The sequence below is a fragment of the Motacilla alba genome, chromosome 12 (assembly GCF_015832195.1).
Source record: "Motacilla alba alba isolate MOTALB_02 chromosome 12, Motacilla_alba_V1.0_pri, whole genome shotgun sequence".
Lineage (NCBI taxonomy): Eukaryota > Metazoa > Chordata > Aves > Passeriformes > Motacillidae > Motacilla > Motacilla alba.
This window is the reverse complement of record NC_052027.1, coordinates 12,582,927-12,603,035: the sequence shown is the minus strand read 5'-3', so window position 1 is coordinate 12,603,035 and position 20,109 is coordinate 12,582,927. Positions and strand designations below refer to the sequence as shown.

Sequence of the window (20,109 nt, the reverse complement as noted above, 5' to 3'; positions counted from 1 at the left end):
AGCTTTCTGTCAGGCGTTCTCTCATCAATCTAATAAATAACATTTAAAGCCTTCTGGCCCCCTGCCTGCATCAATCAACACAAATTAATGGGATAGCAAAACCTGCTTTCTAAGGTCTGAGGGAAGAAAACACTCTATCTGTGGTTTTTTTCCCTGCAGTTGCACAAGAATCACCCCCAAGGTACTCTGCACTTTGTTGACAGCAGCATCAAGGGCAACCCCCTGAAAGAAAGTGCATCTTGAACTTACTTATATTATAGACAGCCACACAAGCACCAAGGAAGGAAATCTAAGATACCCTGTCTAGATTCCAGACAGCAACTTCATCCAAAGAATGAGATCCAGAATTCAGAACTGACAAACTCTAAATATGTACCTACATGAAAGCTGTTTCTTTGGTCCTTGTGCAGTTGCAGCAGTTCTGCTCAGTTCAACAAAACACAAAATGAAACAAGACAGCACCATGAACACAGGATCAAATAAACAGCCAAAAATCCACAAAGCTGACTAAAGGGAATTAAAGATTGCTGTAACTGTAGTTTTCAAGAACAAAGGATGAACACCAGCTATTCTTTTTTTTCCTTTTTTTTTAAATTAAAACAAATAAATCTGACAACACTATGTTTCAGAAAGTTTCCTGCCTTAGTATTCTCACTTGTAAAATGCCCAAAGCACTGCAGTGGCATAAGGCTAAAGCATGTCAAATGTCTGTAACCAGCAGCACATGACAAGTCTTTATTCAGACAGCACACAGACAGTTTCCAGTTGCTGTGTCAAAAAACACAGCAAAATGCAAGCAAAACTGCCTAAGCAGATCCACTGTTGCTTTTTCTCCAGAGTTCTTAAAATTACAGACATTACAAATAGGAAAATAAATACATCAAATCCTTCTTCCTGGGCAATATCCTGCTGCTGCAACCAGGATTTCTACTGCACAAAGGGGAACATACACATCTCAAGTACTGTGAAGTTTGACTTGGCTCTTTCCAAGGTCTGGGAGAGACACTCACTGGTAGCAAATTCCCTGCAAGACATCCAAATTTGCCCATCCCATCTCCCATAGTACAAACCGCTGAGTTTGTAGTTCCTCATATATTCTCCCAGAGATAAAGATCTGGGGACACTCAGATAATGCTTCCCAGAAGAGGAAAAAGATTGCCATGATTTGTTAAAGACATTTAGAAGAAAATAATTTCTCTTTTTCCTGAAAATAATTTTTATTTTTTCTTTTTGTAGTCCAAAAGCAAGTGCCACACCAAACTGCACCAGCTGCTGCCCAACTGAGGACCCTCAGGAAGCACTGCAACCCTCTCCCATCTCCTCCCAGTATCCTTGCAGTCAGGACATGCAATCTAATCTTCTTGGGATCAGTACAACTGCCCTCATTCCATGACCTTTGCACAAGGCTACAGCTCTGCTTCGGACTCTTGGAAGGGTCTGGGAGGACACAAGGCTTGTTGAAACTTAAGACTGCTACTTCTGAGGATATTTAAGGTTGTGAACTACTGAAAAACAGTGCTTGGAAAAGAACTAGGTTTGCAAATTCAGTAGGGAGCCTGCTGGCACAGAGATAGATTGAAACTATTTTCTCATTGTGCATTATGAGTGTTTTAAGAATGCTAAATTTAATTCTCTCTGAAAAGCTTTACAAGTAACCACAATCTAGAAAGAGACAGACACAACCTGTGTACAATTTCTGCATCAAAAACAATGTAACAAGTATTTTTAAGTGTGCATTTTGCATATCCTGAGAACATTACCTCAAATAATGTCAGGATCATATTCTATAGACTGTATATATACATATCATATTATATTCATCTTCCATTAGAATGGGATATCCCATTTCAAAACACGTAACAGAACCCAGGAATTACAACAATCTATCATCATGAATGAAATTTAAGAGTTTCAACAGATCTGAACTTACTTCAAAAATTTAATTTAGTATTACTAAAGAAATGTTACAGTATGTTCTTACACATGCTGAGATTGTAAATTCTTTAGAGAAATAACAGTTTATTACTATGTTTGTGTAATATCCAGCAAAACAGAGACCTTATTTTCTGGTTGCTACTGTAATAACAAAATTTGTTTCCAGGCTGCAATAAATAGAAGGCACCATCGTATTGTTCTTACTAAGCACTTATGTCAGATTTTAAAAGATGGCCATCACTTTTACCTGCTGTGTACATTCTAACCACAGCATCAGCTTTCAAGAAGAATCTTGCTCTTATGTTTAGAAATATTCAGGATTCATTCTGCAACTGAGATGTTTGACTGATTCTGGTTGTGAAAGCACTTCTGCATTTGGAACGAAGGAGAATCCTCATGGAGAAGCCAACAAACCCACTTAAAATGCTTCCTCAAAATTGAGAAGAACTCGCACTTTCTTTTCTTTTCCCATCAGCTTCAGGACAGTTTATAAGCTGTTTCAGAAGTTCAGAACTTTTCAGGACGCTTTCCTTCTCTCCTGGTCCTTAAAAGGATTTTGTTTAGCTTTCGGTCACAAGTACAACTTGACAAACTAAATTAGAACCTGGGACTGCAAAGGGACTGGAGATGGGAGAGGAAGATGTTAGAATAAAACCTCCGCTATGGAAGATTTCCCAACTGTCTTTGGATAGACTTTTGAAACCTTTTCCAAATGTGCAGTCCATCTATTTACTTTTATTTCACATTTTAATCCACAGTTTCAAATAATAATACCTAAGCATTACCTAATTAAAAACTTTTACAATCAACTTAGAATGATCAGTGAGTTTTGCACTAGGAGATTAGACAGCAAACCATCAAAACAATTTGGGGAAAATGGAGAGTCACATTAATAATGTATCCTTGTAACAGGTTGTGATAACACCAAATTCTCCCGCAAGCAACACCAGCAAACACAACAGCAGTTCAAGCCCATGTGTGCAGCCCTTCATTTAAACAACACAACTGAAAATAAAATTGCTAATGTGAAATAGTGTAGCATGAATAAAATACCAATGTATAGCTCAAAATTGCTTTTAAAATGTTAGTTTCTCAGGCTGGACAAGAGCATCACTCAGTTAACCATTAGAGGTTTCTACAACAAAGTCATAGGAAATAGTAATTTCACATCATGTGTTCTCAAAGAGCAGCCACTGGTGGAGTGGGGGGAAACAAAGACAAAGAAATGGGCGAAGAGTTTGGTTTGAGTTGAACTGAACAGGGGTCAAGTTCATCTGCTGCTGAACAAAGAAAAGAACAGTAAATGACAGCAGGAGTACAAGGTAACACCCAGTCTATGATTAAAGACAGGAAATCTGCTCTATAACAGAACATCCAACTTAGCATAGGAGAATCACAATTGGACCTATTTGCTTTATCACATGCTGCTTCTAGCTCAGTATTGTTTGTATGTGCAAAATAGCTGGCATGGAGGGTTTATAGCATATACAGAATATTTCTACTATAAATAACAAACCACACCCGGAGCAAAAATAAACTTGTTACAAAGCACTGACAAAGACCCATAAAACAAAAGCCTACAGCAGTAGCAGAATGACCGTATGAAGTATTAAAAAAAAAATCCATTATTTGAAAAGACAAAATTAAATTATACAAAACCCCTCCAAATGGGAAATATTACAGTATTTTCATTATCAGAAAAATTCAAGGAATTAATTGAATAACTGAAGTTTAGTAAGCAGACTATCTGCCCTTTACAACAAAAGTCATGGATGAAAAGTCTTGGAGATGTCAAAGTCTGTGGAGGTCTTTTCAGGAATGCCTCAGCCAAGTGCTCTACAAGGGCCTCAATGCTCTTGCCCCAAAACACACAGAATCTAAATATAACTGCCATCTAATCAACTTGGAAGCATCTCTGTAAACTAGGTGGACAGTTTAATGGCTATGTACTGAACTCATAGATGACTTCTTGGGAGTCTTCTTTCACAGATGTAAAAGCTGTGAAAGTTTAATAAAACAGCTCCTGAATTGAGTTAATGAATTTGGTGCAAACTCCTAAGCAGTACAGCACTCCCTCGGCAGCACGAGCAGTAACAGCTCATAAAACATACCCAGGTTTGTCTACCTGAGTCCCCAACTACTGGAATCTTGGAATGTTGAAGTTTAAAGGCCAGCCAGCATCATTCTCCTTTGTAACTAATTATAAACAACTCAGCCATCGCTCCAGCACATTCATGTTGCCACACTACCATACGCAGAGGACCTTGTAACTTACAGTACCCATTGACCCTACAAAGAAATATGGCCATTTATTACAGGCCTAAGAATCCCACATATCAACAAACCATGTTTGGCTGGAATTTCAAATAAAACATTCTTGTGTGACATGGCTAATCTTGCATCACACACTGTGGGTAGAAGTTATGGTGATTAAGCCATGCTGACTCAGCACATGGCTTTAGAATAATATATTTTTAATTCTTCAAATTTTTCTTACTGGTCACTCTGAATTTGTTTTTTAATTCAGTGTATACATTAAGAATATGACAATTCTGATGTGTTTTGAAACTACAGATGGAACTCCCTGCTATCCAGTTACGCAAATGCCACACAATGAATTTCTGATAGTATCTCTATTTGTGTGCCAATATAAACCTCGCTGTTCCAAGAGAAATTAGTCTTGTGACTAATCAACAACAGTTCCAGTGGTTTGTTCAAAACCAAAACCAATAACAAGCTAAATCATTTAAAACTCCGCCCATAGATTAAGCAGGGAGACACCAAAACCAACTCTTTAACAAACAAAAATCCATGTCCAGGGTGAATATTTGCTACCATTTATAAGCTCCTTCTTCTGAACCAGAAATTGTGTATCATGGGAGGATATTTATAATGCTATGTACATTCCTGCTATCAATGGTGTGAAGTAAAGTTTCCCTGCTCCTGCACTGCTCCCAGGAAAGAACTCCAAGAACAGACTTACAGAATTGCTTCTTACTATTTCTGATGCCAGGTATCAGGACCATCCTGGCCCAGGGAAGGTCAGTGCTGGACAGCAGCACAACGGCTCCTCCACAGAGGCAGACTAAAGGCAAATCTGAGCAGAGCCAGGTAGTAAAAGAGGAGGGCTGAGACCAACTCTGAAACAGAAGAGCTTGAACACACTGTAAGAAGACAGAGGAAGAGATCTACAAGGAGGGAGTGGCACGCAGGAATTCACCATCTGTTGGAAAGCAGAAAAGGAATATGGAATTCTTCTGTTCAAAGACAAAGGGGGAGGAGACAGGTCAGGGATTAAGCATCCATGTATCTTTAACCTGCTGCAGGTTAGACTCTGTGCAAAGGCAAAGGGAGGAGAGCAGCCATGGGGAGCAGGGATCCCAGCTGGACTCCCCTGATCAGAGTCTCTCTATAGTACGGGAAGGAAATGACTGCTGACTGCTAGGTCACAACAGGTACAATTATTCCACTCCCAGCTATGCTGTGAGTACACAAAATAGCCACTTATAAAAACATGCTGTCAATGACAAAGTAACCATCCTCCTCCGAGGAAGCTGCTTAAATTGTGCATAGAGTAAACTGAACTAACAAAAGACCACCAGAAAAAAAACAGAAAATGTGTTTTTTAATGCATATGATACCTTGTGTTTTAAAATCATACTGGACATACGAAGAGATTATGATATTTAAGCACATTTGATTTAGAGACAGTAGTGCACAACATTGTTTCAAAAAGTATGAAAAAAGGCCTGAATGATACCACTTCTAATAAGTTTCTGTTATAGGTAACATCATTGCTTAGGCAAACAACAATCAGTGAATACAAAAATTAAGTAAAACCAGGCAGAATCCAGGAGAGGTACAGAGGTGCTTTCTATGGTAGCAAATAATCATATAATTTATCTAATTTTTCATCAATTTAAAGCCAGGATAAAACTTGTTTTCTCTCTTAAGATTTTTTATCCTGTTGAGATTTGTACACTCTGAATGGGATGACTGAAGTGTGCCAGTCTGCACAAAAATATACTGTTTTCCAAATACTGTCTGACAAGCGTGGAATTCTTCTCACTTGACATGACAGACACCTTTCCCCCCACCAACACATGTGCAGTAAAACTAGCACAGAAACCACTTACATGTCTAAAATTGACTTTCCGCATATTTAACACTTTTTAATGACAAGTTTCTCATAAATTAGATCAGTCTTCCTCACAGGTGACCACATCTGCAGCTCAGCTAGACGCTTTTAAAAACTAGAAAGGAAACACGAAAGGAGGAAATAGGAAGAAGCCTCATTGCAATAAATTATCTTCAATCTTCAGGCAACTGTGCACTAAACACATGCCTCAAACTATTTCAAGTACAAAACGTTTGTTTAGATTTCACTATTTATTTTCAGCACTGAAGATCTTCAGCCAAATCTGTTGTGTGTGGCAGGGAGGAAATACAGAAACGATCATAGTGGTTCAGACGTTTGCTTAAAGCATGCAGGAAATTATGCTCTGTCAGTGGAACAGTGGAGAGGCATATCAGAGACAAGTGCAGACAACACCAGCATCCTCTTCAGTTCTGCTTACAGCCCAATATTCTTCACTAATCAGGTAACTGCTTTTCTTTTGATTGACTGGCAGTTTCTTCATAGTCACCTCAAATGTTATCATACCAACACTATGTACCACTACTTCTGCAAATTTACCTTTTTTTTTTAGAAAAACAATCATTTGAAGACTTCCATTTGCATATCTAAGTCTAGAAGTTTATCCTGCTGGCATAAACAAAGTGGGTGCTTTTAAGGGAGCAGGAAGGGAGACAGATAAAGCGGCTGAAATCTCAAACTTTCAAGAGATTCTTATTCTTCTTGAATTCAGAACTTCCTTGTTTATAAAACTGACTGCTCTTAGTGTGGTAGAAAATAGCATACAAGCATACAACTCAAGACTGTACCATAACTACCAAAAAACCACAGAAGCTTTAATCCTCACACCTTCTAATTGTGTGTGGATGTAACACACGTAACCCTCATTTGATGTAACACTTTGTGAAATGAAGCTCTTTCCCACTCTATACAGCAACATAACACATTATTTCCACAGACACTCAGAGCAGCATATTGACCTGCTCTCTCTTACTTATAAGCACCAAACAGTGATGCAGAGGAAAGCCACTTATCTGCATCAAGGTTTTAAGGGAAGGGTGGAATGGAGATGGGAAGAACAGTGAGAGTTAATGGTAATCAGAAGATAAAGCAAAAATAGAATTAATAGTATTTTCTGTGTCAAGATCTATGGTGGTGTTTTCTTTATACTCATTACTGACCTACCTCTGAACTGCCCTATTCCTTCAGATATTTGTGCTTCTTCTCCTTACCAAGTCCCAGCCACCATTTGCTCCCTACCAACATCATCTCATCATCTCAGGGTCAGCACTTTCAAAGGCTGAACTGGTAAACCTGCAGTGCTCTATAGATTGCTGCCTCCACTTTGCACTTCCATCTCCCTGCTTTTATGCTCACTAGCTTCCCTCCATTTCTATACTCTATCCATTTCCACTCTCTCTCACAATTCTTTCACAGCTCTTTGCTTTCTCCATCCTGACTATCCATCTTCCCAAGCTGTAGATTCCTTCTCTTTCCATACCCAAGATAGGATTTTGCTTTTATTCCTTTTCTATATTCTATATTCCTTTGCTTCATTCCTTTTCTATTTTAAGTACCACATCTAACACCTAATCTCCTACATTCTGGTCCTTCCTCCAGTATGGGATATTCTCATCTCCACAGGGTCTTTGTTTCTTCCTCTGGAATGACAGTTGTCACTACAAGTACTGTCCCTTTATAATAGTCTATTTGCTAGATACCTGACTATAAAAATCTCTTCAAACACCAGAGTAACCTGATACTTTCTGCGTATGTAGAAGGAGCTTATAGCAAAGAGATTTCACTGCTCAGTAACATAAAGTCTAAATTTTATCTCAAACAGGTTTGGTTTATTCAGTTAAAATTTTGGTTTATTCAGTTAAAAAATTAACTCCTTTCTTCCCACTGATATATGAACACTGCCCAAAATTCTGGCAGTCACTGCTACCACTAGCTAAAAATGACAGAATCATGATGTCATTCTGACATGAAAATCCCCATTGAGAGAGTCTAACCATGGAGCTCAAAAGAGCTGATCAAGATGATCAGCTTCTGATCAGAAGCTGATCAGCCTCTTCTGATAAATTTAACTAAGGAAAAGAGAAGTGCAGAGGAGTTTCTTTGGTAAATGTGTCACATCCGGGCCTTCCTTATCTTACTCTCAGGTTACGTTGGTGTATTTTCCAGGTTTCTTTAACATGTCCTTTTATCAGCATGATACTGAGACATTTCAACTGAGTGAACCGACTGCAAAGCGAGGACAGGGAGATGAACACAATGTTGCAATTCTGTGCTAATCACTTGATTCTTTATTATTATTATTTGTGACTGTTGAAATGATCCTGTATTACAGTCTGTAATAATAGAAATAGAAGTTAAAAAAACATAGCCACGAATAAGTCAGCTCCAGAGCTGTGTTTGTTATACTCAGCCGTGGCTCTGCTCCACTGTCAAGATTAACCTAGTTATTTTAGCCAGTAAGGTTTTAGTCCTGTTTGAGAAAAGACATCAAAGCCAACCTATTATCTTTCACCATCTCTATGAAAACCTGTGTGACTTCAAGCCCGCTCATTGGGCTTTTCATAACAGAATTTTTCCATCCATCAAAATAAAATTAATGCTCACACAATGCAAATATCAACAGACACTTAAGCACTCTCTTTTCCAGTGCTCAGCTATCTTGGCTTCAGCATCCAATCAGATCAAGTGAACAACTCAAACAGGTTCTTCCCTTGGTGCAGCCATTTATGTCTAACAATTAACTGCAATTGCCTACTACACACTGTATGTGATATTACAGCTGTGGAACTTGACATCTGTGTTACTATCTCATAAGTTTCCTTAAAAATAAGGTGGCAGCCACCTGCCACAGATCTTCATTTCTACACATAAAGGAAGCAGTTTGAAGATCCCTTAACTCGTTGCCTGTTTCCTCTCTAATACTACTATTCCTATCTGCTTTCAGGTTCTTGATTCTCAAGGATTTTACTTTCCAGTTTTTCGTTCTTTGTGTACAGCTCACTCCACCTGCACCACACAGGATCACAGACCTCATGCTGCCACTGTGAAACCAGCCCTATGTCTTCACTTCAGTGAGCTACTGCTCTGAACTTGGGATCACTGTTTCTTCAGCTACAACTCATACCTACAGCACTCTTCCCACTATTTTCATACCCATCTTTGTCCACAATTACTTTTCCAGCATAGCTAGGAGAGAACTGAGGGAAACACTAGAGTAAATTTTATTTTTATACTGACTCTGAATTAATCTGCAGCTCAGAGGTTGTTGGAATTTTGCCTACATTCTTGACCATGCCCTTGTGAGGGACCTATTTTCTCAACAACTTCACCCTGGTGTAACACAAGAAACAGTGACAACGAAAAGCTCACAGTAAACAATAGTGGATGCTCTACTTAAAACACCAAATTAGAATGTGAAATTCAATGAAAAATATTTTTTGTTTTAATGAAGTTGGCCATATTATGAACAACACAGATCAGTAAATCCATCAATGCCATTAACTCTTTCAGCAAAGCATTTAAGTAATGTCTGTTTAGTTAACTATTTTGTTGGAAAAAGCTCGGAGGAAACAAATTTATATGGTCTCCCAAATACAAGTCAGTCCACATTACTGGTAATGGTAATTTAGTGTTCATTATACCAGAAGAAGTCTGCAAGGTAGAAAAGCCCTTTAGTATGACTTAGATACAACATGCAGCGACTTTGGTCTGCATCCCAGGCTCCAGTACTTACACACATGGCAAGCACACCATTGCCACACCACCACCATGACATGAAGTTTTGCACCAAATGGTGCAGAAGGGCTCAGAGGCCATATGGGACAGAGAGGGGATAACACAGCTGACTCTCTGAACAAATTAACCTACTAAGAAGCTACCTCTGAAACCTGAAGTGGACAAGAATAAAAGCTCCTGATAGTCACTTGCATTGCTTTTTCATATATCTTTTCAGTCAGTTTCATTGGGAACACACAAGCTTCCACATTTCCTTATTCAGCCAAGCAAATAGAGATAAAACCTATTCTCTTCTGCCTTGTAAGAGACCCACATAATTCTTGTTACGATTTGACTGTACTTCTGCAAAGTTCACATATGCAAACTTGCAATAACTTTACAAATATCTATATTAGAATTAAATATATCAGTCCAGTTTCCATTATTTATTTTCAGATATGAAAACACATCCTATTTTTTTTTATTTAAAGTAGGTTAACATACAGTGTGATTATGTCCTGCACCCCTCAGAATAATATAATCAAACACATTAAAGAAAAAAAAATGCTGGCATTTTTAGTAAACCTTTTAAGGAGGATACAAAATTAAAAGTTCCAGTCTAATTGTTTGCCATTATTTTAGTCCTAACAGATCATAGTTTAACTACAAAGTTACACTGCAACAGAATGCAGGAGGGAATGTTATACCCTGAACAAAACAATATGAAACTTACCCCTCTGAAATTCCAGCCCTTGGTGGAAGAAAACAAGGAAAAATTATTCTGTTGCTGCTGTTTCGGCCTGCAAGATGAGACAAAGAAAAGTGTTTACATTTTCAGTTGCCATATTTTCTATTCAGTAACAGAATGACAATAGAGGGAGAAAAGAAAAACACATGCTTCAAGTACTACTTCCTTGACTGTACCTCTGACAGGTTTCTGTCTTCAGTGTAGTTACACATTTTAATTCAAATTGAGCACTAAGGGACATGGCTGCCTTTCAAGCATTCAAAGATGCTCTGACTTGATGTCTGAAAGCAACTTATTCCTCTCACTGATTTTCAGCAGACAGCCCTGACCCAAACAGTCTGTGAAGCTGCAATTATGCCACGTGATGCAAGATGGTGCAGCTGGACTGGAGGGGACATTTCAGAGCCTTTAATCCTGACAGTGGAGCTACACAAAGCTGTAAAACAGCAAGTTAGCCAGCCTCTTGTGGGACGCTAAAAACTAGAAGCTGACTTCTGTTTTTACTCCTTCCAAAAAATCTTTCTCCTACCCTATAATTAACACTGGACAATTACTTCTGAAAAGTAACCATAACATGGCCCACTTCTCTCCTAATGAGCGCTTTTTACCAGTAAGATCCTCAATTAGTTCACAAAGGTAGGCAAACATTGCTGAGATTTTACACATGAAGTCAGATCAAAGCTCGAGTGACCTGCTGAAGCTGACCAGACCAACACACGGTTTGGCAGCAGGACCCAAGTGCTGAGCACGCTGCAACTCCAACCTTGCAATTAGACACGTTACAGAAGCGACCACAAATAGTAACAGGAACACAAAAACCTGGTTAAAAACCAGCTAATTAAATGGCTGCTTGTCAAATCTCACCATCCAACAATAACACAACAGATACTGACATTAAAGCACTGAACTAACACACAAATTCTTCCTGCTGCTTATAGCTCCTGAAGGACTCCAACACACCATACCCTAATTTTTTTTTTCTTACAATCGGGAGAGCAATAGTTTACACTGTCTTTTTTGGTGTAAAATATTTGGCATAGGAACATTTTTGTTTTCATGTTCATAAAAATGAACACATCATAGAATTGTGCTCACAGTAAATATTTTTAGATGCCAGCATAATGCAAACAATTATAATCATGCCAACTAATTTTTGTAACATCAAAGGTTGAGATGCAAATCTTCTTAGTTTTTCACTGTGCCAGCCTGCCAACTAGAAAAAAATATTAATATTGAAGTGCATTGGTAAAGTCATTAAAGAGCACAAGGCAGCACACACAACAGACTTTACTATTAAAGACTGTCCAACTAATAAATCCTCCACTACAGCTTTCCAAGTTAAAATATTTTGAAATTGAATTCCTAACATAAAAGCCTCACTGGAACAGTAAGTGCATTATAAAAAGAGAAGAATGTGATAAACAAGAGCAAGTTACACAGATTATCAATTGTCCTAGTGATGTTTTGCACCTTTTTATTCACAGGTGATCTCACACTGGAAACCAGTCAGGTTTTTGAGAAAGTACAGTGAGCTTTCTATAAAGTTGTGCTCCTTAGTAATTTTTTTTAAATATATGTTTCAACTTACATTTCATCATTTTTATTGTATATTTTAATGCTGTCTCTGTACATTTATTTTCCCACTTTGTTAAGAACTGCAGTAGTTCTATACTAAGATGAATGCAGGGGAAGCAAAAGACATTTCAAAAAAGACAGTTTAGACAAGATTTCAAGGGAAATTAATGACTTGATTAAAAATTATCTAACTCCCCAATCATTCTGTAATAAGAACTGAGAACTCTATAATAAGCAATATTTTTGTCATATCATCCATCTCACTCAACTAAAGTCCATCCAGCAGAAGAAGGATAACTAAGCAATTGTTATCATCAATCTGTAACTTTGCCATTCACTGACAACAGTGCAGACTACACAAAAACAGATAGTCTTTATAAAGAGCAAACACATCAAATTTACATTTTGCACTAGCTATCACAATAGGTATCCTCTTCCCTCTTATCAATCAAGAGCCTTACTTCATTTTGATGAGAATGAATCTCCCCATCATTCACAGTGGCCTGCTAACTCTTCTTTTTAATGCTACTGAGGCATTATTAAAGGACCTTAAATGTAGCAGCCTAATCAAACAATGCAGTTTTACCAAAAGGAGTTAATTAAAAACTCAGAGAAGCATATGAAGGTCACTGCATGCTCCTCCATGATTTGCTGACCTGATCTGATATCAGGGTACAACAAAATTCTCCACAAAATATCTTTTTCCCACCCAATGTGTGCAGCACTCTTCTAAAACCAGACAGAAGCATTCCCTATTTTCTATTCTATCAGATGCATTTGAAGTCTGGAACACAGTGAATGTTCCAATTCTCCTTTCCCATTACAAACAAGCACTTCATACAGCCCATCTCAAGCATACCGAGATATTAGAACTGCAGAACTATCAAAAGAAAAAGCATTGCAGCTTTTTCAAACACATTTTAAATTAATGATTTGCTCTTTTTTTTTTCCTACTGACACATTACTACTGTTACCTCAGATCATTCTGTTTACTGGATAAATCCTTTCTGAAGTGCAGCAGGATATGAGCTAATTAAGCAACAGCTTGTGTTATAAAACTATTAAAATACTAAATAGCTATTTGATATTTTAAATTAAAAACTGTCAAAGAACTCTCTTTTTGCAACAGCCAATTCACATTACACTTTGGTGGGAGGGATACTGGTCCAATAGTGTATTAGATACACTTAGTTTTGTAACAAAATAATTTACAAGACCAATAATAAAAATCATCACTGGCATAATTAGGTAGCAGATAGAACAAAATAAAACATTAGTTAGAAGAAAAAAAAGAGGTGATATTAATGGGTGTTAAAAGCAATGAGCAGATGTGACTTTTAGAGGCACATAAATCTAAAATAAATTACTAAGATACCACAGTAAGGATTTTTCAAATGTCAGGGGTGAGCCAGAGATGGTTCCTGTAACCGAATGCACTGCGATGAACACTCTTCAAATGCTCTACATGGGTTATCACAGACTAAATCCTGGTGAGATCACAGAGATTAAGAGAGGAGGAGTTCCTCCCTAAAATTACTTACAACGAGAGGCTCAGAGCTGCAATTTCTAACATTTGACCTTTCTTACACGTGAATCTCTTTTCATTTAGCTAAAAGGCACCAAAACATTTTCTCCTGGGCACCACAGTGTTAAGAAGGAAAGACTAGAAGATACAAAGGGGATATAAAGGAACTCTTCAGACAGTGGGAGGGACGGGTCACCAAACCCTCCATCTGAGCTCGGCTTGGGGATCGCTATGGAAAGTTTACCTTGGGAATAAAACCTGAAACCAAGTCCCTCCACTGTGAGAAAAGTGCAAGTGGGGCCTGTTCCTTGGAGAGGCAGTCCTGGAGAAACTAAGCACTGAGCTCATCCCTCTGCCTGTGTCAAACTGCTCCTCCTCCTCCTCATCAGCACAAGTTTTAGCTGCATATCCTCCATTTCACCTTTCAGCTCCAGCACTGGCAATATAAGCCAGGAAATGGCAGCTTCACTCCTTAGCAACACAAATATATCTTAGACCCCTTGAAACATTTACCAGAGAATGACTGACTTGCTTACTTGCTATTTCCTAGTGATCCTGCAGTTCGGTAAGAATAATTTAGAATTCTGCCAAACAAAACTTTTATCACTGCAGGAACTTCTGACACTGGTAATACCCTCTGTGCTCTGGCACTTGCTTTGACCAAGGTGCTTCTTCCACTATTTTGCAGCCTAGGGAATAAAATGCTTTTGTCCTTAAGATGTACAGGGTTTTCTGTTTAGGTTCCATCACACTATGCATATATCATAAAAATATTTTTACACACTAAATTAACATGCCTCTCAGAATAAATCAGTGGAGCTTTTTTCTGCAACCTTTACTTTGCTGTAGGTTAGTTATATAATGACAATTGGTAGGTAAAACTGCATAAAGGAATCTAAAAACTAAAATATAGACTGAATGTTTAAAAGTTTCTATTACATTTACTAACAAAATGTTTTAACTGCCTTGAAGCATGAAGATAAGTTAAGTGAACAGTTTATGGCAGTTTATATTAAGCTCACGCAACTTTTACATCTTCATCTGTTCTTCCAGTCTATCTGCACACAGAATCACTGACTACAAGAGTATTTCTAAGATATGGATATCCAAACTGTGCATGTTTTGTTTAAATATTCAGCAGCTACATCCGTTCAAAGATAAAAGCTCATTTTTCAATCTACATGAGTACTCAGATAATGAAAGGAAAGCTCAAACCACTTGGAGACAAACTGTGCTAACTAAAACTTCTTTTCAATTTGCAGAAATAAAGGCTGTTACTACAGCTGTGAATATTTTACAAAGATACTGTTAAATAATAAAAAGTACCTACTGCTCAGATCTGGTCTTTGCGATGTCATCTGCTCAACCCTTCAAATATGTACACTAAAACACTGGTCAGAAAGCACATTTATTTTTATTTTAATACATTGGAATCGTTGTGATACTAAATTACTCACACAAAAAAATGTCAAAGTGGTTTACCTGGTGAAGCCTGAGATGTGCAAGAACGTTTTAGCTTGAATAGTAGTTTTGAATACAGATTTTCTCAGATATTTAAATAACAGATAATAATAATGTACTGATTTTAAAAGCAGGAAAAAAGCTCATTATTTGACCTACTTAATAAAAAACATTGAATCATCCACTTGTAATCTCAAACACTATTTCTCTTTTATACTAAGCCTGTGCATTTTGGCACCAAACTGAGATTGTGGAAAATTCCATTTATTTTCTAGAAGTGTAAAGCAAATCTAACACAACAGAATTTGGCTCAGAAAATATTTAAGTTCATACAGAGAGTTTTGGGTTTTTCTTGCTAAAGGCAAAGTAACTCTAAGACTGGATGCATGTTTGATTTGCCAGGGCCCCATCCTGCAGACAGAAGCTCATCACAAATGGGTAACTGGGGGAGGGGAGGCCACTCAGGGGAGCAAGACTGAACGCTTCGTGTCTTGAGAGAAACAAAAATACCAAAGAAAAAACCAGACGAGTGATTTTGAGCTGCTGTGCTGACTTCCTGAATGTCAACACAATCTTTTACTGTCCTACTCTCATGAACTGGCATAAATGCATTAAGGAAGAAAAACAGCCCTTGTGAATGTGGCTGCAGAGACAAAGCAGGTACATGTAGCAGTGAGCTGTCACACACCTACTCTTTTCCCATGCTTTCTGCAGAACATGTTTATTTACACTGTGAATCAATGTACCCTACCATAAAGTAGCCCTAACAAAACCCAAAGAAGCTACAAACTGCATTTTTTTCATTTCTGTATTTGATTCATTTCCTGCAAAAATTAAAAACATCCTTATGAAAGATGAAAGAAAGAAATCTGAAGGCCAACTGAAGAGCTACTTTCCAATCTAAAAGTCAGATATTCCACATGATGTAACATTTCACCTTCTGAAGAACAACAAGCTTGATTTAAAGCTTTAAAGAAATAATAAATTATTTCTTCATTTCTAATTATTGCAGGTTGATGCAATAAATGCCATCAATATACTGGACTATAAAAGCATCCCTCTGCATATACATGAACTCTGGTCACATCTGACAGAAAAATCCCTGGCTCTGGCCAACAGGAGGACCCAGATTTTTCTGCTGTTACACAAAGGTACAGCTGTTATGTTTATGTTTCTATAAAAAATATCACTGTTTCATGAATATTATAAAAGGCTGAGATAAGAGAGATAATTCACAGCTTTACTTTGACTATGCAGCCTAAAAATATCCCTGTATCGTTTCAATTATATTCGGAAGAAAAACCGGCAATAACGCTTGTTAATTGTTAGTCATTACCTCAGCCCACTCGTGTATCTCAGAGACACACTGAATTCTTTACAGGGAGTACAACTGCTTATTCAAAAGAAATGTTTGCTCATTTCCACCCAACAGACAGAGGATCCTTGGTCCATGGAAAAACAAGATCTGATGGTAATAACTGCCCCCATCATCACAGTCAGAAAAAGCCAAGCCTCGGGGCAAAAGCCTCACAACACTCATGCTCAAGGAAAGACAACAAGTCTGCTTCGTTTTGCTTTCAAACTAGAACCTAAAGCTGGGAAATCCACTTATATTAGCAAGACTGGATACTTGCTGGTTAGACAGTAAAAAAAGGGTTTCCACACAGAGAAATCAAACCAGGGATTTCTTGGCTGTTCAAAATCCACCCAAACAGCATTTTCATCTCTACCATAGCGAACGTACCAACACCATCAAAATCCATTCAGGTGCCACCATATCATGTTCTTGATAAAGGAAATGGGTGTGTTCTGAAAGACCTTTCTGTTTGGATGTATCTCATCTGGCTCTTTCTGAAGGTAAACTTGAGTTCCTGTGGAGCTGCGATTCACTAACAGGCATTCAGAGAGATCAGAAGCACTGAACAAAGTGGGCAACAGTATTTAAAACAAGTAACATCTGGAGGCAAATCAATCCCATACACCATTTTACAACTTTTGTACTGCTGGTTCCTTATCCTGCATTTACAACTTCATTTTTTTTATGCATCTCAGCTTGCATTTCTCCTGAAAGGGCAAAAAATGTAGGTTTGTAACTAAAATGTTGCATAGGATCATGATAGTCAATTTAGAGTCTTTTCTGTGTTGAAAAGTAAAACACTCCTACATACCTTTTCAAGAGAGCTGCATGATACTTTCACACCTTGCTCTCAAGGATATGGCACTAAGCCAGTCAGACAAGGAAAGAAATCTGTTATTGTTAAATGTGATCAGTTATAGAGGACTAACTTTCAGCACAACGGTTCACTGAGCGAGACTGTTCTTGCTTGAAGGGTTTCACACTGAGTGACAAGAACCACTCCTGCAATCTCTTTGCAGACAGACCAGAACATCTTATCTTGAGATTGTAACAGGCCTGTCACCACCAGAGCTAATAAACTAAACTTTTCCAAGTGGATGCAGCCATGCCCATGACTTATCTTCAGCATGCAGTAACTACGTCTCTTGAAAAGTCAAATTATACCACAATTTTCTGTCTCCATTAGCATGCCTAAAGCATGCCTAAAGCATTGGCATGCCTAAAGGATTCCACTTAGCTACTTTGTCACATACAGGTCAATAACTTGGACATAAATATCTCACCCAAGATTAAATTCTGCAGCATCCTGGGGCCCTGCTCAGAACACAAGCATGTATTTTATGATGGCATAACTACAACATGGACAACAGAAATTCTCCCACACATTGTCAGTTAAATAAAGAACAGAATACTAAAAAGTGGGGGGAAAGTCAGAAATTCAAAGAATACAGTCATTAAGGCTGCAAAATACCTCCAAGTTCATTAAGTCCAACCTATCACTGACCACCACCAAGTCAATCAAACCACAGCACCAAGTATCACATCCAGTTGTTTCCTGAGCTCCTGCAGGGATGGTGACTCCACCCCATCCCTGGGCAGTCCATTCCAATGCCTGACCACCCTTTCAGTGAAGAAGTCCTTCCTGATGTCTAATCTGAACCTCCCTTGATACAGCTTGAGGTCATTTCCTCTTGTCCTCATCACATTATCAATAACAAAACCTTTCATAGGATGTTGCAGTATTTATATCGAGCCTGAGGGATAAAGCTTCAACTTTTTCAACCCCCCACCATTTCTAGAGATTTTACTTAGATTTTTTTTTAAAATCCCAAATCACAATACTTTATCTTTTTCCTTTGAGTGTTGTTTTAAAGATAAGCATCCAACAAAACCTGGGAGAGAACACCTATGATCTATTAGATTACCAAGACCAGCAAGTACAACAAATGAAACAAAATATTTAAGAGACTCACAGCTCAAACATCTGTAATGCATGTGATATCAGCATGTGATATATAGATACAAGTCATCAAGATCAAACTATGTAGCTTTTAGACTCACAAAGACATTTTTGCTTATAAGACTTTCACCTGCATTACTAGCAGATTGTACACCACAGGGGCCCAAATAAATAGTGATTTCACCTCCATTTCATCACATTTCCATCTGCACAGTAATTCCTATTAAGTTGCATAAATAACTCCTAAGAGCAACTATCAGCCCTGAGGCTTAGAAACTGCTTTCTCCTCATATTTAACAAAATTCATATTAATATGAATTAACATTCATATTCAGCTTTAACATATTTTTTGTAGATCTCAAAAATAATTACCAGAGTCTTGTAAATATTTACTAGTTTAGTTTCCCTTCTTTTATACATATAACTCATTAGAACTTTTCTTTGTGGCCACAAATCCCCAGAGTACCAAAAGTATTTTGTGTTACTCCATGACAGTGAAGCTACCAAATCAAGCCCTGAAATGCTTTCAAGTTTCAAAGTTTATTCATATCATAAACACCAGACTGGCTTCCCCTTTGTTCTGAATAAAAGTGAAATAAATATGAGCAAGGCAATTGTATGCACAAAAGCCAGTTTACAAGTACAAGGAGAGCTAGATTTAACAACAAACAGTTTCAGGATATTTCATTTAACACTGAAAAATTTATTTCTGAAAAAAGCAGAAGAGTTTTTGAAGGAAATTTATAAATAGACACTGAAGTCAACAAATACTGACTTCTACCATGTGATTGGTGTGATCCTGACCTTTGCTGCACAGTGAGGTCAGAAGGCTACTAAGACAGTGTTTATTAACAGTATTTGTCATATATAAATGATTTACATAATTCTTCAAGATAAAACTAAGTTATAGTTCCTGAGCAGATTTTATACTACAAATTTGGCAGAAGTTTCTTTACAACATAGAACATTTGAAGCCGGTGCCAAATTTTACACCTAACATTTGTAACACTTTTCATTGGTCTTTGGGATGATACTTCAGCAATACATTAAAAAGGTGTTTCTACTCTGAAACCAGACACACCTGTCAACATGTGTGTGGTTTTATGCAAGAAAATTACTTCCTATTAGGTAAGCAACCCCCCATCCTTTCACTGAAGGGACATTTAACTGAAAACATTTTGCTTTTGCATCTCATGTTAGTTATTATTCACAGCTGGGTTCCCGTGGGAACATTTTCTGCATCACTGTTGCCATAGTAATTACTATAGAAACCCCGAATGCAATGGACTCAAACCTGTTCAAACTGTGGTACCATTAAAGCTCCATTCAAAATATCCACTCAGGACAGAAAATGTTCCCTTATATCCACTTTTGTCAGCAACAAGTTATGTTTTCTACTCTCTTCAATATAAACACAAAAACTACATTAATTTCAGCCCAAGACCATTTTACAAGAGCATACAGGAAACTTTGTTAAAATAATTTTCTTACAAGTACAGAATCCTATATTTTAAAGTAACATTATACCAGCGATGGCTCTTAAATTGTTTATGTTTTGTCCCAGGTCAAAGAACATTCCTTAAAAAGTGCATTTATCAGTAGGACATATCTGGATCTAGTTTTTTTCCAAAGTGCATAGGTAAGTATATATATTAAAAAAAAAATTTCTATGGATACA

General features: G+C 37.6%; 1 protein-coding gene across 1 annotated transcript in view; it reads right to left on the bottom strand.

The window, feature by feature from the left end:
- LOC119706158 (translation initiation factor IF-2-like) overlaps positions 1-20,109 on the bottom strand; it is a 65,647-nt gene that overhangs the window by 16,895 nt on the left and 28,643 nt on the right. The window contains exon 4 of the mRNA XM_038149415.1: positions 10,539-10,605. Coding sequence (XP_038005343.1) covers positions 10,539-10,605 — 67 coding nt within the window. The remainder of the gene's footprint in view (positions 1-10,538; positions 10,606-20,109) is intronic.